General features: G+C 43.7%; 2 protein-coding genes across 7 annotated transcripts in view; one reads left to right on the top strand and one right to left on the bottom strand.

Annotated features, from left to right (window-relative positions):
- TRPM3 (transient receptor potential cation channel subfamily M member 3) overlaps nucleotides 1–27,955 on the top strand; it is a 446,851-nt gene that overhangs the window by 186,306 nt on the left and 232,590 nt on the right. The gene's annotated exons all lie outside the window — the stretch shown is intronic.
- LOC147526479 (maestro heat-like repeat-containing protein family member 7) lies at nucleotides 20,753–23,728 on the bottom strand. The gene has a single exon (XM_086629178.1). The coding sequence runs from the start codon at nucleotides 23,726–23,728 to the stop codon at nucleotides 20,753–20,755; it is 2,976 nt and encodes a 991-aa protein (XP_086485304.1).

Genomic DNA, 27,955 nt, shown 5'->3' with positions numbered 1-27,955 from the left:
CCCTTGAAATACGAAATACAAGGTAACACACTGTTATATTCTGTGTTTGATATTTCTATATATTGGGTCAGTCACAAAAGGAATAGTCTGTTCCACCTATTTCACTTAACCTCTGGCTTCCTGCCCATTTTTCATGGTTCTGGTTGCAATGAGTTTTGTCACTGATCCTACACAAGGTTACTGATGAACTGAAGTGTTTAGCCCTGCCATCGTCACCACTGAATGATGTTTGTAGTGTGTTTGCTAGGAACGGATTGGTCATGTTTTAGGTCATTGCTAAGAGAAGATACAAAGTGGCCAAGGACAACATCGTCTCCTTGGGAAGCAAGGTGCTACCAGCATTACACATTTGTTTTTGTATCTGGCTTGATCTGTTAGGGCTCCTAAATGACCTTTGAGCTTTTGACGTGAAGAACAACTATTAGGCAGTTGTGGCTTCACGTCCATTCTTTTTGCTTATTGATAATAAGACTTTTCTTGCATGCAGGAAATAGGAAGCAGGAAGCTCTGTGATTCTAACAGACTAATACTGCCGAAGGGAATTTGCCCATTAATGTCTGCAGTACCCTCGAAAGCCTTTTCCATTTTACAATACTAAAGCTAAGGCTGAGAGAAAGCCAGAGAAGAAAGTTGTCTTCATGCACATTTTCTAGAGCCAGATAAAGCCCTAGGACAAGTGATTCCCATGGCAGTTGCTGTCACACAGATCATCACACACACACACGCACACAGAATAGAGTCCCTCATCCAGGGAGAAAGCTAGAGATGGGACTTAATGAGAGGACAAGGCAGACCGCACTGATCAGGCACAGTATAGATCGGATGAGTGTATCGACCAGCCCTGTTCGCACAGGAATGGCCCCTTTTATCCTCTTCCATGCTCACTCCTCCTCAAACCCTATGATACCTCCTGGTTCTTCTGCTGAACATTCAATGAGAAGTATTATACAAGCCCAGAAGGCTCTTCCTGGCATAACAAGTCCCCTGGCTCTGCTGGCTGTGGCACCACAGTCTATGTGAGGATGCAGAGTCATTGGGCCCCAGGATCACTAGTGGGGCTGGCCACCCTCCTACGGTCACTCAGGGACCCCAGCCAGAGGCTCCTGGGGAGGTAACCAGAGATCCTCACCTGCTTTTCCCTTGCCCTATTTGTGTTTGTGGAGACCAGCCTCTAATAGCATAGCCCAGCAACAAGGAGAAAGGAAGTCTGGATTCTGTAGAAAAAAATCAATTCCATGTAACACTCAGATAAATAATGGACTACTACCATGCAAGGTACTCTATAAATATTGTGTGAACTGGGGCTTGAAGTGGCAGGAGTGAGAGAGGGATATAGTTCTTGATACTGCAAGGCAGAAGGGGGCTGGCTCCTGCTTAGGGACCACCTGCCGCTGATTAACAATCCCTGAAACAGAGGTGTCCTTCCTTAGGTCATCTCTTGTTACTATGGGAAGTCACTCTAGAAAATTTCTGAGAGAAGAAATTCACCAATATTTTGTAAGTAGACCTTGGTAAATCTCAAAACATTCTACATTGGCATTATGACCATTATGTTTTCAATATCCGATGAATTGACTGAAATGAAAGGAAGTTGAAGTGAGAAAATTGAGTAAGATAGAGATTTTGATTTTTCAATAGTCCTTTCCATCAGATCTGAAAAAAAAAAATAGTTCCATGAAACATTTTACTTCTAATTGTAAATATTTATATTATTTATCCCTGCCCATGACGGGGAGGTTGGATTAGATGATCTCTAAGGTCCCTTCCAGCCTATGCCATTCTATGATTCTGTGATTCTATGATTTACACTTCCTAAAACTGGGAATCTCTTCTGTCCAAAACTGTATGTTGCTTATAACGTAGTATAGTATGATATAATACAGGATACTACCATAGCATTATAAAAATAGTGTTTATTTGCTTGATTACGAATGTATTTGTCACAGTATTTTCACAGTGCTTCTCAGCCCCAGAGCTTCAGGTTTTCAGTTCTTACCATCTCCCAGCAATAAAAAAAGAGTGGTTTCATTTTACTGGTGTTGTGCAGGTTGGGAAACTGAGGCAAAATTCAGGAGTAACTTAAGTAAGGTTGTTCAGGAATTTGCTGGAAGAGCACCAGTTTCAATGTCCAGTCACCTCTCTGAAGGTCCAGCCATGCTGCATCTTACATAGAGATATGAACCTCCATAATTTCCTTTTGCCAGAAACACGCTGGTAATGTAACCAAGTTTAAGTCAAGAGTGACATCCAGTGGTCAGATTAATTTTATTTCCAAGACTGTTTTCATTCCTCTGGCAAAGCACCGGTAATCTAAGTATAAACTAGATTAATTTAGCCTCTCTTTGTTTCTGAGCATCTTCTGTGGAAAGATGAATTTTGAAAAATGTATACTGCTCAAAAAACTGTTCAGTGGATTATGTCCATGAATCCATTTTGGCATGAGGACTGCTTTGAAATTCCTTGGTCGCAATTATTGCTTTATGTCTCCACAGATCATAGTTTATAGTTTGTATTTTTGGTTGATGATCAAAGACTCACAGTGCTCACAGTCTCAGATCTGCTGAAAGGTTGCAGAATGAGATGGGTGTGTGTCATTTTCCAGTACTCCTACTGATCCTTGTCTCTGATGCTTCACATTTTCCATTTTATTACACACTTTAGGAGCAAAAATTCACTTACGGAAGACTGAAATATGTGACTGGAAATGACCATGTCTGTCAATAAATCCACTCTGCCATGGACAAACATACTGTCTGATCCCTTTCAAAAATGTCTCACAGTAGAGGCATCCACAAAGAAAGAACAGAAACATAGTTCTATCAAATAGCCTTTTTCTCCTCTAAATATCATTAAATACTTCTTCTGCTTTCTTTTGCTCAGACCTAGTCATTGCCATGTATCTCCTAAGATCTCATTGTTTTTCCCTTATCAAAATGAGAAAATCCCCACAGATGGCATACATAGCAAAACAGACTCCTCGAATGCTAAAATCAGGAAGGGGAGGGACACACAGAAGGGGACAGGACTTGCAATCAATGTTGTGTTACACATCAATAATACTCTTTTATCTCTGGGGAGCAAACTGATGACTGAAAATGTGTGTGGTTAAGAGAGGAAAATGCTATAGAATAGAAGTGAAAAAATACGAGTTCTGGTATTTTTAGAGCAAAAGAAAAGCTGACATTAGCACCCCGACGAAATGTCACCAACCTGTGTATTTGAAGTTTTATGTGCTTTTCATTTCGTTCTAGATTTCACAGTTGTTTATTCTTTATCCCACAGCTGCTACTTAGTCTGTAAATTATTGCCTGTTACCAGGCTGACCTGACAAACTCAGCTGGTAGGTATTCCAGTTACAAAAAGTATTTGGCAAGTTAATAATTCACTTAGTTTTTATCAATTAGCATGAGGTCAGTCAATGAACCAGGTTTGGATTAAAAAATAGCTGAGTCACATGATTTAAATTACCTTAAAAAATATTTTATTTTATCAATTAAGTATCTGGGCTGAAATGAAATTACATTTCAGAGAGGTGACATGAATGTGTTCATTTAGCCCACACTGCCTTTTGTTGAGCTGTACCTCAATGTTATGTTGTATTTCATGATGGATTGCAAACCAGAATCTTCTTTCTTGGGAATTAAAAACCAAAACAATATATTGGTACTGAAGTTATAAGGCATTTTGTTTGTAGGAAAAGTCTTTCGAATTTTTTTCTTCTTTTTATTAGAAAAGAGCTCTAATGGAATTTCCATATCAATTTGTATTAAGACAGAGGTATCTTTATCTAAGACATTACTTTATTAAGAAACCTACTGTTTCAACTATGTATATACAAGGGCATTCTGCTAGGTAAGACTAGCAGATACATGTCATAAATTTAATTTTTACAGTAGTAGTCAAACTTTTCATAAAAACAGAGGCCTAAGCTTGGATATACGAGTTACTAACATACCTAAATTCATATTCAGAGGGTGCAGTTAAGGGATTTGTTTAGTTTAGTTTTGTTTCTTATTGTTGGGGGCGGGTGGGGGGTGGGGGGCTTGTTACACATCATAAGAATTTATTTCCACTTAATTCAAAGTAATTTTTTTTCTTTGATCTTTAGAACAGCTGGAGGGGCAATTTGCTTTTCCTGCTTTGGGTGAGTTGCCTTTTTAGAGAGGCAAGCACTGGCTAGGATAAATTCATTTTGAATTTTTTATTTGTGTATCTGTTGGTTTATTAATTTTTTGGCTGGCTTCTGATGGGTCACACTGCCTTGTGTATGGCTGCATTGAAACATTGCATCCATAGGCATGCTTTACCAGTTATTTTGGTTTTTACATGTATGCCTAGAAAAGTCAGTGCTCTTGTTTTTGGAGGAACTAATGCCCTCAGGCCAGTACAAAAACAATCTTAGTCTGCTGTTTTTGTCATAAAGAAAGTTAAAAAACATCACATGGTAAGTACTGATTATTATTTCTGGCTGCAAGCCCAATCAGTCTTCAAGACTACAAGTTTTTGCTCATTGCATTTTGTGGCAAAATAGTCGTGATTCATGTAAGGTGGTAATAACATAAGCCTGATAATTGCAATGACAGAAACGCAGTGCGGCATGCAACCGTCTGTGTTCGTAGAGAACCTTTATCCCCCCAAAATGTCAGTGCACTTCACAAACTAGGTGTGTACTAAGGCCATATTCATCACTCAAAGGGGAAGATACGCATCGTCTGTCATTACTAGCACATGTCAAAAGCCCGTTCACCAAAACTAGGCAAACACATAGGCCCTTATCACTAAGGGTGATGGCAGAAAGTTACCTTGTGTGGCATGTTGCAATGCAGTTGCAAAGAGAGGAAGAAAGTGATGATACTTGACTTAGGAGTGCTAAGTAAATTCTCCTTTGTAGTAAAAATGTGATAGAAATTTTGAATGTTTGGGGTGAGTAGGCACAGAATTTCATGTGAACGTTTTTTGTCTGGTGAGACTGCAGAGCTCACTATGATTAATGAAAGTCAAGCAGTTATGTACAGTGTGAACTCAGTGTTCCACAGGCTGAATACCATGCATTGCAAATCACTGGGATATATTCAAAGCCTTCCTTTCCAGACCTGTCATTTTCATTCACTATTGATCAGATAAAAATTCAAACTGAAAAACAGATAAATAATTGCCCTCACCTGCTTGGTGAACAGGTTGTTCTTCTTTTCAGTGTCACAAGCAGCAATCCAGGCAAAGCTTTACTTTTAAGGTACCCCTCAGTTGACTTGGTGTGTGCAAAATCAAGGACAGAAGGCAAAGTTTAACTGTGCGAACAGGCAATGTGTCCCTTCCTGCTCCTGAAAGTCCTCAAGTAGGTTCAGCACTTTAAACCCCAACAGAATAAAACATCTACCTCTCTATTAGCTTATTCGCTCCCTCACTAGTTCCATCTTTGCCTGCGTGGAGTTGTCATGCAGCTGTCATCTCCAACACATTTCTAGTAAGGGTTAACTTTACAGTTAAGTTTACTCCTGCAGTGAAATTCTAGTCTCCCTTCTGCTTCCCAAACCATACTCCAGTAGCTTAACAGAGGTAGTTGTGATATGCTTTTTTTTTTTCTTTATTATATGCCTGAAAGTAGTTTGGGTTGTGTTTGTGGGAGGAACTGCTCTCACTGATATAGAGATGCTAGTTTCTTAAGGCTCAAATCAGTTAAGTCATGATCTTATATTAACGTGGAGCGGGGCTAAAGGAATGACTGACTGCATGTTGGGTCAGCTTATGTTGTACAACTAGCTGCCTCCTGTATAATGTATAGGAACTGTCAGGGTGGGATCCTTCAAGGGACCCTGAGGCAACTGGAACTCTGTGCTATGCATTCATATTTGCATGCATTGCACATTACAATAGAGATTTAAGAAGGGGAGATAAAATAATCACCTGTTTATTAGGAGCATAACAAAATACTGTAATAATCTGGCTGTGTTAGATTTGCGTGGCAAGGTTTTGGTAGTGGGGGGGTTGCAGGGGTGGTTTCTGCAAGAAGAAGCCAGAAGCTTCCTCCATGTCCTATAGAGCCAATGCCAGCTGGCTCCAAGATGGACCTGCCGGTGGCCAAGTCTGAGCCCATCAGTGACTGTGATAGTGCCTCTGTGATAACATATTGAAGAAGGGGAAAAAACTGCTGCACGATAGCAGCTGAAGGAGAGGAGTGAGAGAAACAATTCTGCAGACACCAAGGTCAGGGGAGAAGGAGAGAGAGGAGGTGCTCCAGATTGCAGAGCTGAGATTCCTCTGCAGCCCGTGGTGAAGCCTGTGGTGATGACCATGGTAAAACAGGTTGTCCTCCTGCAGCCCATGGAGGTAAATGGTAAAGCAAAGATCCACCTGCAACCCTTGGAGGACCTCATGCTGTGACCCTGTGGAGTGCTCGCACTGGAGCAAACTTCTGGCAGGACCTGTGATCCTGTGGAGAGAGGAGCTCACAATAGAGCCGGTTTCCTGGCAGGAGTTGTGACCCCATGGAAGACCTACACTGGAGCAGTCTGTTCCTGAAGGACCATTCGCTATGGAAAGAACCCATACTTGAGCAGTTCTTGAAGAACTGCAGCCCATGGGAAGGACTTATGCCAGAGAAGTTCATGGACAACTGACTCCCATGGGAGGGACCCCATGCTGAAGCAGGGAAAGAGACTGAGGAGGAAGAAGTGGCAATGTCTGATGAATTGACGATAATCCCCATTCTCCATCCTCCTTGCTCCACTCCAGCAAGGAGGAGGTAGAGAGATCAGGAGTGATGTTGTGCCTCAGAAGAAGGGAAGAGTGGGGGGGAAGGTGGTTTAAGATTTAGTTTTATTTCTTGTTACCCTAGTCTGATTTGATTGCCAATAAATTAAATTATTTTTCCCAAGTCGAGTCTGTTTTGCCCATGACAGTAATTGCTGAGTGATCCCTCTCTGTCCTCATCTCGACCCACGAGCCTTTTGTTATACTTTCTCTCCCCTGTTCAGCTAAGGAGGAGGAGTCATAGAGCGGCTTTGATGGGCACCTGGCATCCAGACAAGGTCAACCCACCACACTAGCAAAAAAGGATAGTGCACCTGTTCCTGACACATTCCTGGTATAATGTTTCTGAAGGCCTTGGATAGATGCCTGCTCTTCTCCTGAGTAGAAGTTAGTTTTTTAAGTCTGAGCTTATGTTACATAACTGGAGAAAAGAAAGGAAATCACTACATTTGCTAATTAGTTCCTCCATACAAATAAAGGAGAATCAAATATCTTAATATATGATTATTTTAATTAGTTGTTAAATAAGCAAAGACAATCCCATTCTTAAATAGTTAATAAAGGTTAATATTAGCTTTCAGAAAATCAGGGGTATGGTCTTGAGGCCTTTTAGTTACCTTGTCCCTCATATGTTAGTCACAAGAAACCTTACATTTTATTCTTATCATTTTATGTAGACAAATTAATAATGAAGGTAGGGAAAAGGCATAATCAACGATTGCGGTTCCTGTGACCCAGAGAACTGATAACAGTGAATAGCTTTTGTCCCATTCTTATTCATTTGATGTAATCAGTTACAATGAATTAAAGAAAACTCACTACAATAGAAATTTCCATCTAAGATGAGTTATTCAGTATAGTGAGTGTGCAGCCACCTTTCAAAAAAATGATCAATTTTCAAGGAAGATCTTATCACATTTATCAAAAGACTTCCAACAGTTCTGTCATAAAATTATTTCCTTTCATAAATAGTATTTCTACTGTGAATTTCTGAGTAACTTCAAGAGCGTAAGCAGTGCTTAGTCAAATTGGAAATTAAGAGATGTGATTTGTACCAAAAAGAAGATTAGTCTGGTGATATTGCAGATGTTTGAAGTGTTGCATTTCATATACAGATAAATGAATGACCTCTCTTGCTTCTGGTTTAGTCACTTTAATTCCATCTGAAATAATAGCATGTTATTTTCTTTTGTGATATTACACTGACCATTGTGACTCCTATTATTTTCCAGTTTTATTTTCACTCTAGAGGAAGTAGTGGACATTAGCATATGTTGTGGTTTAGCCACAACAGCATAATGGTTTCTCATAGGTAGCCACATAGGTGGCTCATCAGTTAATATAAATCAGTGTGTCTCTCTTGAAGCTGTTCTGATCCGGCTTCACTCTTTTCAGAATCAGTTTTGCACTGGCAATCTTAGAGTTTTCTCACAAGCAGCGCGCAGTCTCCCAAGGCCCTGCAACCTGATGAACTCTCTGATACCGCCATATCAAAGCAAGAACACACCATGCAATGATTACACCACTGCTGGCTACTGTTTTACCCTTCTCTCTGTTGTGGTCAGACTTCTTTTGTCCTTTCATGCCAGCACAAGGCCTCTTTGATATCTCTTCCGTATTTGTAACCCATCGGTTCACAAATGTGCAACTACCGAAGCTAGATACGAATAAGTACTGAGATACCTGTTAAAGCAGGAGCAAAAATACAATACTAAGGCAAAAGTAGAGAATGCACAATGGAGATAGATAAATAGAAGAGTTCAAGCACGGAGAAGTGCATATTATATATCAAAGCCAGCTTTTTGTGTTTCTCTTTTAAAACAATTATCAAGATATATGTAGAGCAATGTTGAATACAATAAGTTGGAAATTTTAGTATTTCAATATTAAAACATTTTCACTTGAACTTATAGAGTTACAGATAAAATGATCATGTTTTAATGAGGGAAATATTTTATATTTCCTTTGTCTTAGTTTCTTTTAATTTTGTTCAAAACATTCCTTAACAAAATTTCTTATATGGAGTATAAAAATTAAAGTAATAAATACATTCTAAATTATCATGAGCAAGAAAAAGTTTCAGCTTTTATCCATATACGAATCAGGACATGTATGTGATACTTCTTTAAACTGCATTTCTATGACTAGTACGGATTGGTTTGTTACTGTTTTCCACATATCATATAGTATGTACAGCTGTATGCACAGAGATATATGTGAATATTTCTTTACATGTTTAGGAAACACTCAGAAAGTTTTTATATAACTTGTCAGCTAGCCTGCCTCAACATCTGTACTTATTAACTAATTAACATTAATTTTACTTGTTCCCTCTTGAAGATTAATCATTGCTAACAGTTGAAACTGAATAATGATATTTAAATAAAAAATATGCTTTCTGATCTCCCCCTTTCATTCAGCTTATCATATAATTAAACACTTTGCTTGATGTTTGAGGAAATCCACCATTTTAGTAATGGATAAATTACTTTTGCTCAGTTTATCCAGATATATTATTTTAGTATTTGAAAAAAAATTGGTTTTAGTTTTTGATCTGTAAAGGTTTACATACAGAAGCTATATTTTTGCTAATAACTGAAGTATGGGCCAGCTCTTTTTGGGGCTTTTTCAACATGGAGGTGAGATATTGATGAGATATTTGATTCTTACTCTGATCCCCTTAAAATAAGTCCTAAGATCAGCCTCAGCTGAAGGAGGGAAGTTCTCCCTGTCGATGGATGACCACCAGTGTCAGCTGGCAGAGACAGAAGTGAGGATCAAGTCCCAGCCTCTCTGGCTTCCAAACTGGGGGAAGAAACGATCCAGCCCTGGCTTTATGACTGAAGGCTTGATTTGAGAGTGCTGTGACTGACAGTCAAAGCTGTTAATAATTTGCATGAGTGACTAATTAGCACCAAATCCAAGCACTGATCCAGGGCTACACTGATAATGGGACAACTTCTAGTAGCACTGAAGCAGAATTCACAGCACATCAGTGATGCTGTTGAAGCTGTCTCCTCTGAAATTTAAAGTGTTTCATTTGGCAGAGTGTTCAAATTCTTCAGGCTATTTTATGTATAAATTCTTGTAGTAGGGTTGTTCACCTGCTGCGTCAGAACTCGCTGACAGTACTGAATTTCTAATGCTTATTTTTTATGCTGCTGAAAGCTCCAAAGTTACTTCTTCCAGAAGCAACGGATTTGTATTTTATGCTTTCGAGAGTGCTGGCTGTCCTTAACCAGCTCACTGATGATTTGAATGACATGAGTCAGTTTTGAACTGATAAGAATTTTTGAACCAAGAACAAAGCTGTTAGTTGACTTAGAAAAGTACTGATTCTGTTTATGTGGCATAGGATGCATTATCTCAAATGTCTATAGCATGTAAATGAATGGCTTGTTATTTTAGAGTGAGAAAAATTGTTGTCATTACAGTGACTGTTAGAGTGTCTGCGTGCAAATCAACAGAAGACATCTCAGCTGAAGAGCCCTCTTCTCTATGTATGTTTCTTTCTTTCCAGAATACTTGTGGATTACAGAAGCATTTTGAATGCTCTCTGTGGTTTGTCTTCTATGGTCTGCCTCTTATTGTTTTCCGAACTCCTCTTTTTCATTCGAGAGAGGATCTGTTAGAAGTCAGTTACCTCCTTCAAAAAAGCCCTCTAGCTATTTCTTAGATATTCTTAGCTTACTCTTAGCTGTTTTGGGCCTCAGAACTAATTATTATCAAGTGGAAAAACTTTTAGGAGTAGGTTGAGTCCAAGCTTCTCTCGGACTTTGATAGGTACTTTGACCTGAGGGCATAAAGCTTAAGGGACTGGGCACTGTCCCACAGTTAACAGTGTGTTGTAGCAATTTCTCCAAATGAAACAAGCAAAAGACCTCTAAGCAGCAGAATGTTACACAAAACTGAGTTAGAGCTAAAAGTCTGTATTTGCACATTGCAGTTTATGAATCTCAATAAGTTGAAGAAGAAAATGAGACCTTTGTGCAGAGATCTTGTGGGCAAAGACCGAACTGGCGCCAAGATCCCTTGATTTCTACTTCAGTGTGATATTGGCAAAGCTGTAAAACCTGTGCATGTCTGCAAGAAGGATGTTCTGTGTGAGAATGATAAGCAGCAGTAGATGTGAAAGGAAAATATATTACAAGTAAGGCAACTATAAAATTATTTTCCTTTATATACCACTCAAGCTTATTGTAGACAGCAGTTTAAAGGGTCAGTCATAGAATCATAGAATCATAGAATCATAGAATCATAGAATGGTTTGGGTTGGAAGGGACCTCAAAGATCATCTAGTTCCAACCCCCCTGCCATGGGCAGGGACACCAGGTTGCCCAAAGCCTCATCCAGCCTGGCCTTGAACACTTCCAGGGATGATGCATCCACAACTTCTCTGGGCAACCTGTTCCGGTGCTTCACCACCCTCATGGTAAACATTTTCTTCCTTAGATCCAATCTAAATCTGTCCTCTTTCAGTTTAAAGCCATTGCCCCTTGTCTTATCACTATATACCCTAGTAAAAAGTCCCTCTCCAGCTTTCCTGTAGGCCCCCTTTAAGTACTGGAAGGCTGCAATAAGATCACCCCAGAGCCTTCTCTTCTCCAGGCTGAACAGCCCCAACTCTCAGCCTGTCTTAATAGCAGAGGTGCTCCAGCCCTTGGGTCATCTTTGTGGCCCTCCTCTGGACTCGCTCCAGCAGCTCCATGTCCTTCTTGTGCTGGGAACTCCAGAGCTGAACACAGTATTCCAGGTGGGGTCTCACAAGAGCAGAGTAGAGGGGCAGAATCACCTCCCTCGACCTGCTGGCCACACTTCTTTGGATGCAGCCCAGGATACGATCTGCTTTCTGTGCTGCCAGCGCACATTGCCAGCTCATGTTGAACTTCTCATCAACCAGCACTCCCAAGCCATTTTCCTCAGGGCTGCTCTCAATCCATTCTCCGCCCAGCCTGTACTTGTGCTTGGGATTGCCCTGACCCATGTGCAGGACCTTGCACCTGGCCTTGTTGAACTTCATGAGGTTCTCACAGGCCCACCTCTCCAGCCTGTCAAGATCCCTCTGGATGGCATCTCTTCCCTCCAGCTTGTCCAACACACCACACAGCTTGGTGTCATCTGCAAACTTGCTGAGGGTGCACTCGATTCCACTGTCCGTGTCACTGACAAAGATGTTAGCAGTCAGGGGCGTCTTCCAGAGCAGTGTGTTCTAGATACTTTGCTTAGAGACATTCATGGTCTCTTTCATTAAATTATCATTTTATTCTTCTTTTAACTCATCCATATTTAATTAATTTCTTTAGCACACTATATTAATGTGTTTCACAATTTAAATAATAATCTAGCTGAAAGAGGGTTTTTTTCTGTTTTTATACTTGCAGCAAAATTCCTGATTTCTAGCTGCCTTTGTGAGAAATAGAGAATTACCATTCCCTGGTCTCTCTCAACAGTATTTACAAGACTTTAATTTTTTCATCTTATTTTCTCTCCTTCTACCCCCTTTATTTGTCTCTGGTGGAAATGCCTGGTCTCATACACCATGTAGTACTACAAAAGTATTTCATGCCTGTAATCATCTTTGTTGTCATTCTCTATTTTTTTCATAATTATCTTATATCTTTCAAATCAACCAACAAGAATTACATAACTTTTTATATTTTGTTCTCAAATACTTTCCCAATAATTTGTAAGATTCTGTTTGACTTTCTGATAACACTTGGTGCTGAAATTATGTTTTCCAGGATTTATGCATGACAATTTCAAGATCTTTTCCATAAGGGAATGGCTGAGTCGGAAGCCATACTTGCGCTTTTCCCCATGATGTTGCTGTTTACTTTCTTTATTACATTTGACATTTTATTGCCAATTTATTCAGTGTTAGGAGAAGTGTGTGTTTCATAGTTCCCTTTGGGAACTGTGTATTCTGAATAATTCTGTGTTGTATAGGATCCCCTTTTCAGGGCATTACTAAACTATTCACAGGACCTGCAGCCTTTCCCACGTTGATGTCTGCTTCATACCTTAACACTGGTGAATGTGGAAACTCCCTTCCATCGCATGATGGCTTTGTTACTTTAGGAGGCTTTGTGACAGACTCGTTACAACTTCCCACAATATTCCTGAACACTATCAGCTCACCCACCTGCTCGCTGAACCTGTCACAGAACTCTACCATATTTTTAAAACATCTTTACCTACAAAACTGTATTGATCTCTCTCCAGTACATTTTCTTTATCCTTTTGCTTTCTGTATTTCATCATTATAGTTTCTACTAGTTGTCCTAGTACAGATCACAAACACACCAGTCTGACTTTTTCGTATCATTTCCAGACATGATTTTGCAACCTTCTATTGTTAAAACCTTCCTGACCACACTGGACCAGGATTTTACTCAGTGGTCGTTATGTCAGAGAGGTTGAAGGTACCAATTACTAACATTTCAGAAATACGTTCAGATATGATATGTGTGAGATGTTTGTTTTAGTAGGCTAATGCTTGATGATTTATTTCCTTTGGCTGTCTTAGCTGTCAATTCTGTTTCGTGAATTATTGTTACACCAGATGCCACAGTAGCCAACAACTCACACTCTGCACCTGCTTCTCAATCTGACACATGGATGTTTGATATTAAAAAGAAAAAGATAAGAAGGATAAATTCAAATTGGAATGTTACTTTTTTTTTTACAATCAGCAGTATTTTGCATTGAAACATTTGGCTCATGAACACACAGGAGGTAACATAAAGATAAGAGCATTCCCAGAAAGTTAGAATACAACTTGTTAAGGAAGGAAGCAGCAGCATGCATGTTATGTGGGATTATCTTTAAATATTACCATAACAAAGTTCAAAGGCTTTGCAGAGACTCAGTTAGTCTTCCTTAAATAGCTTTGCAGTTCTAGGTGTTCGATAATAACACCTACAGCATGTCAAATGCTTCCTGTAAATGCACAACCAACTTTTCAGCTCTAGATACTGCAGATTTTCTTTGCAGTTAGGAAATTTCTCGAATACATTTCTTCAAAACTATGAATAATATTTTATTTTCATAGCATTTGTCTACATTTGTGTGTTTGACACTTTGTAGCAGCAAACATATGAAGTGAGTGGCTGCATCTGCTTCAGTGAATTTTAGCGGGAGGAAAGCCAGGTTCTGCAATTGCAAGGCATCATCACTGACTTTAGGTAAAACTTGAAAATTTTGTTCCTCATGGTTGTGGGGAGAAGATTCTGAAGATTGCTTGTCAAATTTGTAATCTTCTCAGTATCAAGACTATGAGAAGGATTATTTGCAATTATATGCAATCTGCAAGTCAGCACTTGCAAATTATACTGTGGCTCCTCTCAATTTGACTATTTAACAGGGGATTTTGAGTTGTCTCTATGATGTCTGACAACTAATTCTAGAGGATGCTGTTCTTTAAATAATAGGAGGACTTACAGAGAGCAAAAGGAAGTGTATATATCATAGGAGAGGGCTGCTAAGTGTTTGTCCTGTTCATTGGAAGTAACTCCTGTTACGACATCTTGCATAGATTTCTACACAGAAAATAGTGTTTTACAAAAATCTAGAATAACTTTAATTCTCATAAATATAGAAGCCAATTATTTATCTGTTGATTTTATTTCAACAGATACTTGCTAAGGTGTTGCAGGTTTATCTTGTAGTAGCTTGTTTTACATTTTTTAAGAAACTTTGTTCTTACATCTGTCTCCATTTAAGCTACAATACTCCTTTGTTTCTTTTCACTCTTCCTCTCAAGAATCACCTACTGTAGTAGTATAGTTTATATGAACTCTTTGCCACATGATTTCAAAATGTGTAGGACTGTCTGCTACAGTTTATGGGGCCACTGTCCTATGATGGTGCTTCAGTTTCCATACTGGCTTCTAAATGCTTTAATAATAGAGCTGAAATGTAGAAAGCTCTAACTGTTTTTAAGCCCTGGCTCTTAGAAAATCACCTTTCTCTTCATGTGACACCATGTCAGTGTACAGACTGAACAAATTTCCACTTCTCATTTGAAAGAAAACAATAAAGGGTCAGTGCCTCCGAGGTCTCTGAGCTTACTCTGCTTCCAGGGGTCATCAGGTATAAAAACTGTCAAGGAACTTCGGCAAAAGTTATCCTTTCTCCGTTGCTGGTGCAAGAATTATTTGAGGTGGCTCAGTTGCATCTGATGGCTAATTGTTGTAGTTTTCTCCTGTTCTTAGCTCAAGCCTTTAACATTGCATCTGACCACAGGTATGAAGCCTAGCTCAGCACTCTTTACAAGATCAGTCAGGCCAAATCACCTATGGGAGGATTCTTTGTAGCTGGAGAGTAGAGATTTCGAGCTCTGGCCTGATGGACAGGTGTGCAACCTTTGAACATGAACAAGGTAAAGAATCTAATCCGTGTTAGATCAGGTAGAGCTGGGAAACTGAGCATATGTTAGAATGTTGCAGGCTCTTCTGGTGCAGGAGTCTAAACTGCGTAACAGAAAGCACTACTAAAAGTTATTGACTAAGTTAAGTCAGTCAAGGACAGCTTGAAGGATTTGCTTTTTTGTTTGTTTGTTTGTTTGAAGGGATAATAGAAAAATGTGAGTGAATTTTCATTTTTTTTTAATTATGACCTAGAATCATGCATCTGTTCCTAAATATAAAAGCTCTGATTTTCTGAGGCAATACATGTTTGCAACACCTACTGATTGACTCTTTGAAATGTAAAATGTTTTTTAAAAACTAACTTTGGTTTTTCAAGTTTTAATCTTTGGTCTTTCTTTAACTTCAGAAGACTATAGCATGCTTATACAGTATTAATGTCTGAAGATAACCCTTATGCCCCTCTCAGAATTGCAAAACACAAAACCAGTAATACGTACGGTTTCTTGAATCTTGTATCCTATTTCCCTTTTTCGATTTTTTTTTCCCTTCTCTACCCCACTCCCAGTACCATTGCAGAATGTTCATCCAGATACATTTGTCTCACTGCTGTATCTCTGTTCACTGCACATACGCATTTCCCTGTCTCTCTCTTTCCTTTGTAAGCAATGTAATCCGTCTCCTTGACCCCAACCCCACATACATATATAGGTCACTCATTTGAGTCTTCCTTTTGAGACGTATGGGGCAAAGTTTTCCTACAGTGGAGAGTAGTTCCTGTTCAGTCTTTCTCTTCTGATCAACCTGTACGCTTGCAGCTCAGTAGAAGAGTCCTCATATCTTCTAGCCTATTGAGATGCACAACTTTCCCTTGAAGTACGTAAATGACTAGTTATGTACAGGAAATTCGTTTAGGCATTTCACAAAGATTCATTAACATCCAGATTGCAAAATTCATGCTTTCAATCCTACAGTTCATACAGTCTTTCCCAGTGAAACATATTTAGTTAACTAGACAGAAGATATTTTCCTAGGTGAAGGTAATAACAGCCCCTTACCTTTTAGCAAATGAATTTTTAATAGGAGCACAGCATATAGTGACACAATGTGTTAGTGCATCCACATTTCATATGAGAAGATTAGAGTTTCTAGTTCAGACCATCGAAGAAAATTAATTTAGGGAGTGTTCCCGTTTGTCTTAAGTCAGTTACAAGGTTTGAGCGTTTCATAGTATTTCAAGGGTGTTTCTAGACGTGATTCAAGGCAGGTGGTCAGTGCAGCTTTAGTTATTTAAATAATTAGCTTACTTCTGACAAGGATTGAGGACGCAATTGTGGAAGACTGTGCCCTTTCAACAGTCATTTATACCACAAAACCAACAGAGAGCAGTAAATAAATCTGAAGTTCTAGCAATGTTTGCCAAAGGAAAACCTAGAATTGGTACCAGAAATGGCAATTCATGTGACCTGGCAACCTTCCTATATAAAATTATGTAGCACCCATCTGTACTGTTTTGGTGTCAGAAATCATTGACTTTGCGAGCCTCTGAGTAAAACCAAAACACGGAGCTCTTCTAGCTACTAAAAAGAAGAGCTAACTGTCCCAGCTGAAACCAGGACACCCTCACTTATATGAACAATGAATTCTCTTACAGAACACAAGAATTTCAGATTTCTGCCCAAATACATTCATGTAATGGGTATGAGAAAATTTATGATAGATTTTGCAAAATGTGAAACCATTAACTCCGTTTATTTAGTGACAGAGGCTTCAGACTTTAAATCAAATCATTCTAACATTATTTTCAGGACATTATGCCAGAACTCATGTCTTGCCTAATGTTATGCATGTGGCGATAGTATTCTAATGGTTTTATACACCCTTTTGTATATTTATGTGAATAAGAATTGAAATAATCAGAGATATAATCTGTGCTGTTACACCAAAAAATAAGACATCTGTAATGGCACACCTCATATACCTCTGTTTTTAAAAGAGCCTGTTTAAATGCAGAGCTGTGCCAAATATTATGAATTTTATTGGTGACATTAAATTTTATTGGAAGCTGTTGATCTGTGTACATTTTTACTTGGACTTGTCTATATTATTTTTACAATTTTTGTTTTGTTGAAATTTTCTTCAGACCTAGGATGAAAGTTTGGAAATTCAGGCTTGATGCAGTGTTGGTCATCACCATATTTCTTTAATTCTCTTTGGTTTTAGTATCTGGCATGGAACACAGCTTATATACATAGGAGTTAATTTACATTTCTTTCTGTTGATGGAGGATAATTTTACTTAACTATCATATTTAATTTATTGTGGAAGTGCATGAGTTTTTATTGTTTGATCTCCAGCTGTAACAGACATGTTCATTGACTCTTTAAAGACAGTTCAGATCTGAAGCCAAAGTTTCAGTGCAGTGGCAATACCACTGCTGAACATTTCCCCCTCATTAATAATTCTCTTTTATTTTGAACTCATTTGTTTAAGAAAGTACTGGTAATAAACTGACCTTGCTGATAAGTAGTCTGGTAATAAATAAACAGAACACATAGATTTTACTGTCAGAGACAGTGAGTCTGTTATCAGGAAATGAAGGGAAAGGTGGTAAAAAAAAATAACAGCAAGGGATTCCCCAAAGTCCCTGCTATGGCATAGAACTTGGCTGTTCCCATCACTGAGATGCCAAAGAATATCACATTTTGAACTGTAAATAGTGTAATGGTGTCTTGAGCTTTGATATTGCATGTAGACTCACTACCCTAGTTTAGAATACTTAGAACTTTACAAACCACATGGATACCAGCTTCAGAAAATCTCATCTGACTTCTCTTTGTTTTACTCTTTTCCATGACCTAGTCGGAATAGAATACACCAAAATTTCTGTTTGTGAAGTCCATGTGCTGTGTATGAGATCAGAAGATGTCAGGAAATATAAGTGAAGTATTTCAAAAAACAGTGAATGTAAAAACTATGGAGCATTTAAAGAAAATTAAGAATTACAGTTAAAACCTGATTAGTTCTTTGTAGACCTGTAAAACAGTGTCCTGGTTTCAGCTGGGACAGAGTCAGCTCTTCTTTTTAGCAGCTGGAAGAGCTCCGTGTTTTGGTTTTGGTCTGAGACTTGCTCTGAGAAGAACGCTGACAGCGCACTGATGTTTGTGGTTGGCACTGAGGTCTCAAGGACTTCTCAGCTTCCCATGTTCTTGCCAGTGTGCAGGAGCACAACAGGATAGAGGGGAGCATGGCCGGGACGGGGGGTCCACGACTCTTCTTACGATTTGTGCTTAGACTTAGGATTGAGGCCAAACTGACCAATTGGTATTCCATATCATGCAGCGTCATGCCCAGTATAAAAGTGAGGGACAGCCGGAAAGAAGGGCTTTTGCTCTTCTGGGACTCTCACTTTCGGACTCTCGGAGTGCTCTCTCTGTCTCGCTCTCTATTTTCGGGCCCCCCGTTCGTCCGGGATTGCGGTGTCAGGATTTATCTTGTTTACGTTGTTTCGGGATCACTAATTCGGGACGAGACAGGCCTCGGTCAAGGGGTGGTGAGCAATTAATTACACCGTACATCGCTCGTTCGTATATGTTTATCATTGCACATGTATGTGTAGATATATATATATACTGGTAGCAGTAGTGGTAAATTGTTCTTGTCTCAACCCACAGGTCTCTTTTCCTTTTCTTCTTTAATTCCCTTCCTCGTCCCTGGGGGGTGGGGGAGGGTGGGGGAGGGCTGTGAGGAGTTTAGCTGCCGGAGCAGCCCAAACCACGCACGACAGGGTGCCACTTCCGTGCAGCAAGCGGCCGTCAGGTTCAGCTGGAGACAAGGGCAGGAAGCCAAATGGCAGAAAGGAAAGCGCTTGAAGACACACGAGAACACGGACGCTGCGATCTACGGTGAAACTGTAATGATGTCATTTCCTATCAGTGAATCAAAAGCTTTGAACCAGACCATTCGCCGAGCCCTTGCGAGTGCTTTAATCCTTTTTTTGTTTCCCAGCAAGCGATACCCATCTGCTGCTGGCGGCGGTTTCCGAAGGCTGCGGCAGAGCAGAGGTGGAATCCCTCGCCCTGCCTGGCACCCGCGGTGCGTGGCAAAGCTTCCCAGGAGCTGCTTTTGCTACTCGGACTAGATGAGAGTGCAGCAGTTGAGCCGGATTTGTCGTATGGAGCATGGGAACAGACGAGCACGAGGAGGCTGTGTCGGAGGGGGTGCAGGAGACGACGGCAGTGTTGCTGTAGAAGCACGCGGTGGTAGGCACCATGCCGGTCTGCGCTGGAGCACGTGTGGGATGTTGCGCTTGGCGACGCCTTTGCCGTGCCGCTTTCACGAGGGATGCCTTCGAGCGCTGCAACGAGGGATGGGCTCGAGGCTGAACTAGACCTCGGGCTCTAGTTCCCAAAACCAGCTTCTCTATTTCCCGAAGCCGTTTTTGCAGACTTATGATATAATTAGTTAATATCTCCTTCCCGATTCAAGTTGCTGTTCCTGCCTGTACAGTGTCAAAGAGCTTAGCGCTTCCTTGGTTCTGGGCTTAGTTCTAATTCTCAGGAGTGCTAAAGACAATGATGGGGGCCAAGATAAACCAGCTTCCTGACCTTATTTTACAACTTGCAGCTTGATCAGGTGATTCATCTTTTCTACTTGACCAACAGATTGTGGCTTATATGGGGTATGAAGTTGCCAATCTATTCCCAAAAGTTTCCTAACTTGTTGAACAATCTTTGCAATAAACTGTGGCCTCTGATCTGATGATTACCACGGGAACCCCAAATCTCGGGATCATTTCTTGCAGTAGTATTCTGGTTACTTCCCTGGCTTTATTGGTTCAGCAAGGGAACACTTCTGGCCACCCTGAAAAAGCATCCGTCAAGACCAACAGGTATCGAAACTCCCCTTTTCTTGGGAGTTGTGAGAAATCAATTTGCCACTGTTGTCCTGGATAATTCCCTTTCCCTGTTTGGCTGGGCTGGGCTGTTGTTCCTGTTTTGGGATTATTCTGCAAACAAACCTCGACCTGCTGCGTTACTTGCTGGATAGTGGTCCATAGCTACGGCCCATAGCAACGCAAGGGGTATTATTATTTTACCTTGTGGAGTCGTTTGGGTTTTTTTGTGATACCAGAGACATTTATTGCAATTTACAAGCAGCTTTTATAGATCATTCTTCCAGCCACGATGTGTGACAACCAGGCAGGTGACAGGCAGCTGGTGGCCCCAAAGCACTCAGATGCTGGCCGGATCTGGAGGCTGCACCACATCCTCCTTCAGCCGGTCGCCGGTGACATCTGCCGGCTGGGTCACCTCCTCCTCTGCCGCTGCCCACTGCCACTCCTCGTGCTGGCGGAGCTGCTCCAGATGCAGCATGGCCAGGCAAAGCTGCTTCTCCTGCGACGTCTCCTCCACCTCCTCCTCTACAGCCTCCCGCCATCACCGCTCCAACGATGGGGTGCGGGGACGGCATGAGCACCACCACCACCACAGGTACCAGCACCCGCTCCGGCGCAGCCCTTCCCTCTCTGGCTCGGAGTCGCTGGACACCTCCTTGTCGACAGCCCGAAAGGCCGCCCGCGGCTTCCCCTCGGAGCTCAGGACCTCGGCGCGGGGAGTGCCGGGGGGCTGCGGCTGCTACTTCGCCTCGGCCTGAGCAGAGGCCTTGCTGGGGGCCGCGGGCCGCCTCCACCGGGCCTTCCACAGCTGCGAGGGCAGCCATTGCAGGTTAAGCCTCGACTTGGGCTCTCTGCCTCCGCCTCCTCCTCCTCCTCCTCCTTCTGCTTCGAGGATGTGGAGTGTCTGAATCGCCAGGGAGGTGACCGCGACGCTGGGATCTTTGCTGGCGCCTTGAAGGGCCTCTCTGATGTGCTTCCTCTCACCATCCGCCACCTGCCGTCCCAAGAGCCCCAGGAACCTGACGGCCTCCTGCCGCAGGAGCTCCTGTGGGTTCTGCAGGTAGCGCTGGCTCTGGTGCAGGTAGTCCTTGGCCCTGCTCTTCTTCCTGGCCAGCAGGCACTCGCCGATCTTCCACACCTGCGCAGTCTCGACCAGCTGCACCAACTGCCTCCACTTCAGGAACCGGCCAGCGCTGCAGAGGGCTTCCTGGGAGGCCTTGGCCACACTCTTGTCCTCATCGTATAGGTGAAAGAGCAGCGGCAGCAGGCTGTCCCACACCACCTCCTTCATCTTCTTCCTTTTGGCACCTGCCACGAGCCCCATCGTGTCTCGGAAGAGATGGATGGAGAGCTGCCGCACGGTGCCCGACTCGTTGTCGAAGAGCCGCCGCAGCTTGTCAGCCAGCGCCAGGGCGGTGCGGCTGGACTCCTTCCCCTCCAGGAGCTGGAGCATGTTGGCGAGCATGGGCAGGACCATGTCACTGGCACCACCGTCGCCGTGCTCCAGCTGCTCCATGACAACAGGCAGCAGGACGAGGGATTTCTTTGCCATGTCTGGCCTCTCGCTGAGCGTTAGGATGCCCCTGAGCACCAGTCTGGGCATCTCCGGGCACTGGCTCTTCAGATAGGTGGGGAAGATTTCCAGGGCACAGTCCAGCTCTTTGTTGAGGTTGGTGCAGCCCAGCATCTCGATCAGGAAGGCCATGGTGACCGTCTCCTGGATGGGGTGCTCCACCCTGAGGAACTCTGCCAGGCAGCAGAAGATGGCGGAGCACAGGTGTCTCGGGGTCTTCGTCATCTCCCTGGCCATGATGCACACTCCCAAGAGGTGGGTCTCGGTGCGGAGCAGGGCATCCCAGCCACCCTGCGCCTCGACGGCCAGAACCTGCTCCTCAAAGCCCATGCTGCAGAGCAGCAGTCTCATGGAGTACAGCAGGGTCCTCAAGGGAGTGAACACATCCTCTCGGTCCTCCTTCCAGATGTTCACCTCCTGCAGCGTCAGCTCCCTGGTGAAAGGCACTTGGAGAAGCAGAGCCAGGAAAAGCCGGGGGAAAATCGCTTCCAGCACCTGCCGGTGAGTGGGCTGCACGAGGATCTTGGTTATCATTCTGATTGCGGCCAGGGAGAGGACACATGCGTCGTCCCGGGTGACGGTGGAGGTCGGGCGCGTCAGCGGTTCCATCAGCACGCCGAGCAGCTCCCGCAGCACCCTCTTCGCAGCCTGGGGCTGGGAGAGCATGGTCTCCCACATGGCCGTGGCGGCACCGGTGCACAACGGGGAGCGCCACAGCAGGCTGGCCACCACCTCACGGGGGTGTCTGTCCAGCAGCACCAACAGGGCCCTGTTGAGGCTGTTGAGGGCTCTCATCTCGCTGATGGAGGGCAGGTTTGTGCAGATGGCCCACACGATGTTCCAGACCTGCACCAGCTGGAAATGAGAGTCTGCCACGAGGACGTCCACCATGTTGGCAGCCACTGTGACAGTGTCGGCGCTGGAGGATTGCAAGTTCTTGATGGCCATGACGATGTTGTCTGCTCGCTCGGAGGGCCGGAGGCATTTGAGGAACTCGAGGAAGATTTTGCATGCAGGGCTGTTTTCCGAATGCTCCCAGGGCTGCCCTGCTTGCCAGTCCTCCTGGCACCACTGCTGCCCTGCCTCCTGCAGCCCCAAGCCCCTGCTTCTCTGCCGCAGGACGAAGGTACGCAGGTGATAGAGAGCTGCTTCAGCCTGGTAGCGGGTGCCCGTGTCCTTGCAGGTGCAGCAGAGGGTGAGGTGCCCCACCAGCCTCCCCAGCATCCCAAAATGTTGTACCTCGGAGCACTCATGCTCACGGGCTCTGGGTAGTGCAAAGCAGGGGCAGACCTGCAGTAGAGGGTAGGTGGTGAGGAATTCGATCAGCCCGGCAATCCGTGCCATTGCCCTCTCCCGCACCGCTGCCATCCGGGAACTGGTGAATGGAAGCAGGAGCTGCAAGTGGTTCTGCAGCTCCAGGATGCCGAGGCTGCCGGCGCTGCGTACCAGCGCCTGCAGCATTCTGTCCATCGCGAGCAGGGTCTGGGAGCAGAGAGAAGCCACGAGGCCCTGGCTGTCCTCCTGCGGAGGCAGGTGGAAGATGCTGAGGAAGCAGGTCTGGATGAGGCTTTTCTTCTTCTTCCTCTCCTGCACAAGCAGCCCTGCTTCGCTCATGGAGGTGATGGTCAGCACAGCTTGCAGCCGCACCATGGTGCCCAGGTAGTCAGCAGGCTCGTCTTGCAGCAGCCCCTCCACGGTCTGCATCAGCATCAGCTGGGAGAAGAGAAGCATACGCCACTTGACGGAGCTCGGGCTGACGGTGCGGCAGATGGTGCAGATGGAGGCCAGAAACCTCAGCTTCCAGCCCTCTTGCTCTCGTCTGCTCCTGACAGAGGCCCGGATGATGTCCAGGTCGTTCTGTTCCTGCCTGGCTGCAGCCGAGGTGGAGCAGCACAAATCCGCTGGCAGCGGACCGTCCTCACACATGTGCCCAGGCTCGGAGCTGGGAGCCGGGGCAGCTCCGTTCTCCCCCCATTCCTCCCGGAGGCGGTCAGGGGATCTCCTTGCCATCCTGCAGAAGGGCCAGAGGGAGAGAAGAGAGGGGCGAGAGGGACCCGGCACCACCTGGGGCTGCCTTGCCAGAGGCGGTGGGGCAGAGGTGGCCGTGCTGGGGAGCTCCTGGCTCCCGTGCTGTCCCAACATCGTCCTCTCAGACACTGCGAGGGCAGGGCCAGGTGACACAGAGTCACACAGTACCCCAGTGCCAGCCCCCAAGCCCCCTCCTGCAGCCCCAGCCCCTCAGGCACGCCGAGGCTCTTCACTCTTCCGCACAACGCCGGGGAAAAGGCCCACGGGGCTCCCCTTCGCGCACTCGCCAGAGCACTGGCACGCGGGATGCGCTCCCGCTGCTGGCTCAGCAGCGAGTGCTGGGCTCTGCTGGGTGCCCCAGTTACACTTGCCACAGCACACGCCAGGGTCCCTGTGATGTCATCCAATTATGAAGGAGTGAAATTCCGTGAAGGAATTGCAGGAAGAGTTGAGTAGGTGATAGGGGGATAGGTATAGGTATAAAACTATATTAACTATTATTTCTATGGATAGGTATAAGAGTAGACACAAGACTGCATAAAACTCTGGAATACATAGCTCTGTGAAGTAGCTCTGTGAAATGTTAGAAGTTATCAAATACTAATCCCTGCTGTGGAATGCTATCCAGAAAGAAGGTCAGTAAGAGAGACAAAATAAATGATGGCAAGGTTGTAACTCGTGACCCATAGGGAGAAAAACAAAGAGTAGAGATAAGGACTAACAAGAACTAACATTTGTCTTCAAGCAATAACAAGTAGAAGACAGCCAGGTGTCCACTCAAGGCCAGGGAAACCGTTTGGCTCTATGGGCCCAGCCAAAACAAGAGTTTTAGAGTTTTAGGGAAGAAGTGAAAAACACACAGCGAGGAAGACCTGCGGCCTTCATCCCAAAGACCCCTGCCCACGACCACCAGTAGGCGTGTCAAGGAGGAGCCTGAGGCAGATCCTGAGGGGAGGACTATGGAAATGATCTTCCGAGAGAGAGACTGCCCTTTTGGGGAGGGGGTTATGAGTGTGTCTGCATAAATACAAGAAAACTGCTACAGCGGGTGTGCACGCTAGGAGGAGAAATCTCCCGTGCACCCAGCGCTGCAATAAAGAATACCTGCTTTCTAAAACTTTAAAACGAGTCTTGGAAAGTCCAGTTTCCTTTTCAGGTATCATAGGCTGTTTGCACCTGTCTAAAGCCAGACGTGCACACAAGGTCTGAGGACAGGGTGACCATCCCTAAAGTCACAGCGAGTGGCTCGTTGAAAAACTCCCCAGCGAGACTTTGCCGTCCTTGAAGGGGGAACCTGCAAAGTCATTTACATGCTGGGCAAGAGAAAATGAACCAATTGTTTAAGAGAACACTGAATATGCACCATTTCGGGGAAATGTTGCGAAGATGGATGATTACGAGGTATAACTAAGGTTCTGTCCTGGGACGCGTAGGCACGTTGGGAGGAATTTCTCCCCCATGTCTCTGGGATGAAAATTAGCCCTGCCAGCAGGAAAAGGACTGATCACAGTGTAAGCTCACCAGCAGCAACTCTGCAGTGTAGATAAAAGCCTCCCAGCCTTGTCATTCCCCGTCTCGTTTCAGCATACCCCCGAGCAGCTGGCTTCCGGGGTGAAGCGGGCTGCGGTGGAGAGGGCAGCCTGTGGGCTGGAAACCTTGGAACATCCACAGAAGAGCACAGCCCCCACGCAGGCTCTTGTGCTCCAGCGCTAGTTGGTGGTGTGACCAGAGGGGGAAGATGACGTTTCACTACAGGTAGCAGCTCTACGCCGAGGGTAGACCTGTAGAATCCTGGGTGATTCCTCGGGGATTAGAAAATGGCCCAGTTCTATTTCTGTCATTTCAGGGAGAAAGAGACTGACTCAGTAGGAAACCTTAAAATAAAGACCGCTACTTGAGCCCACGTGGATTCCGTGGCTTGAGGACGTCGTCCTTTCAGTGTCTTGTGTCTGTCACGTGCACACTCCTACACTCTTGCTTTTTTCCACTTCTGCACTTTTATTGTAAATAGCTAATCCCTCTGTTAGCGTTCATCCTGCTTTTCTGTTCTTCTACATATCGGAGTTCCATATATTCCCCACTTTCTAGTGAATGTTTGGCCACCCCTTTCTCCCCCCTCCCAAGGGTACCCTCCCCCCTTTAGCTGCTGATAGTTGCTGCCAACTTCTGAAATTTAACCAAGTTCAGCTGTTTGAAGCTGTGAGGAGCGTTATCAAGCTGCAAAGAAAACTACCCTTCCTGCCCAGATCTCCCTCTCCCTGCTTCCCTAGTGTTCTGCCCACCAAAGCCTAGCACATCTCCTGAAATCCTGGCTGATGAGATTTGGTGTTCAGAAGTGTCTACTCAACAGAAAGGCCATCAAGTGGAGATAAGACCTTTCTTCCTCAGCCCGTTAAACGCTCTTCCAGGTATTTCAAATCCCTTTCTCCTCCAAAAGCTTTGTTGCACCCGCTTTTAAGAGAGCTTTTAGTCATTGTTTTTGATCATTGCCATCAGAAGGCAGGTGGGAAACAGCTGCCTCCAACTGGGTGGCACTCAAAAGGGTTTTGGTCCTGTGGGTGTGTCCTGGTTTCAGCTGGGACAGAGTCAGCTCTTCTTTTTAGCAGCTGGAAGAGCTCTGTGTTTTGGTTTTGGTCTGAGACTTGCTCTGAGAAGAACGCTGACAGCGCACTGATGTTTGTGGTTGGCACTGAGGTCTCAAGGACTTCTCAGCTTGCCATATTCTTGCCAGTGTGCAGGAGCACAACAGGATAGAGGGGAGCATGGCCGGGACGGGGGGTCCACGACTCTGCTTACGATTTGTGCTTAGACTTAGGATTGAGGCCAAACTGGCCAATTGGTATTCCATATCATGCAGTGTCCTGCCCAGTATAAAAGTGAGGGACAGCCGGAAAGAAGGGCTTTTGCTCTTCCGGGACTCTCACTTTCGGACTCTTGGAGTGCTCCCTCTCTCTCTCTTTCCCTCTCCCCCTCTCTCTCTATCTGCCCTCCCCACCCCGGGCCTCTTGCTCATCCGGGATTGCGGTGTCGGGACTTATCTGTTTCAGGACCATTATCCTAGGACAGGACAGGTCTTGGTCAAGGGGTAGTGAGCAATTACACCGGTGTGTACATCAGTTGTTTGTACATATTTATCATTGTACATATATCTATATATTATTAGTAGTAGTATTAAATTGTTCTTATCTCAACCCACAGTCTCTTTTTCCTTTTTCTCCTTTAATTCCTTTACCCATCCCTGGGGGGTGGGGAGGGTGCGCAAGTGGCTCTGTGGATTTCAGTAGATTAATCACATCACAATGTCCTCAGGGTATATGTAACTTAAATATATAATCGAAGCAGGTTTTTAAAAAGTACAAAAAGGTAGGATTTTTTTTTTTTTTAAACAAATTGCACACAGGTAAAGATAGGAAGACTATTCTGCAGAAGATATAATCAGAGTATGCAGCATGGGTGGTATGCTTTTTGGCTAAACCAGACAACTTCTTTTCCTTATGTTTTCTAAGGGCTTAAATCTTTATAGAAATATGCCATCAGAATTTAGTACTGCAGCCTTCACCTATACCAGAAGTTCCATTAAAATCTAATGCTATGAACAAGTTTCGTGATATCGATCCATCAAAAAATGCTAAATCTTTTTTTAAAAGGTAAATCTTATGGTAGGTGTTCTGATAAAGTGCAATTAGGCAAAAATATCAGTAAATGTGTATGTCTTGATTGTACCAGTATAGTGACTGAGGTGCTACGAAAATGACACCTAAATACATAATGGTTCATGTGACTGTATATTCACTGAACTAAAGGAGATTTGTTTGCATAAAAACATTACTCATGTATACATATATCTAAATAGGAAACCAAGAGTATTCTCATGTTAGAAGATTTAATGTTAACACTTCTGACCACTTTCCAAGTAGAAAAATCTTTTCTCCTTCAGTCACCTGGAAGACTTTCACATTTTATCACAGCAAATCTTTTTCTCAGTAATGAAAATTACTGACTCCCAAAAAAGAACTTATCTTCTTAAAATAGTTACACTCTAAAATTTCATAAAGCATGAGATATTTCTTACTTTCTCAGCATCTCTGTTTGAACTCACTAAATATGTGGAAGTTTCTCTGGATGTTAAATATCACCATCTTGCTAGCTAGAACCAAATAGCTGTGACATGAAGTCAGGCAGGCATTACCTTTAAAATGAATTATTTAAGATCTTGAGTACTGTTATAAGGTATACTGGAATTTGAAATTTTCTGAACCATACATATCATGTTCAGACATTATATAAAGTCATGTGAACATGGTATTTTTAATTCAAAATACTTTAGCTGTGGAGGAAAAC

Source organism: Tauraco erythrolophus, chromosome Z (assembly GCF_009769465.1).
Source record: "Tauraco erythrolophus isolate bTauEry1 chromosome Z, bTauEry1.pri, whole genome shotgun sequence".
NCBI lineage: Eukaryota > Metazoa > Chordata > Aves > Musophagiformes > Musophagidae > Tauraco > Tauraco erythrolophus.
Note: the sequence above shows the minus strand (reverse complement) of the source record. Positions and strands in the feature narration are given on the sequence as shown.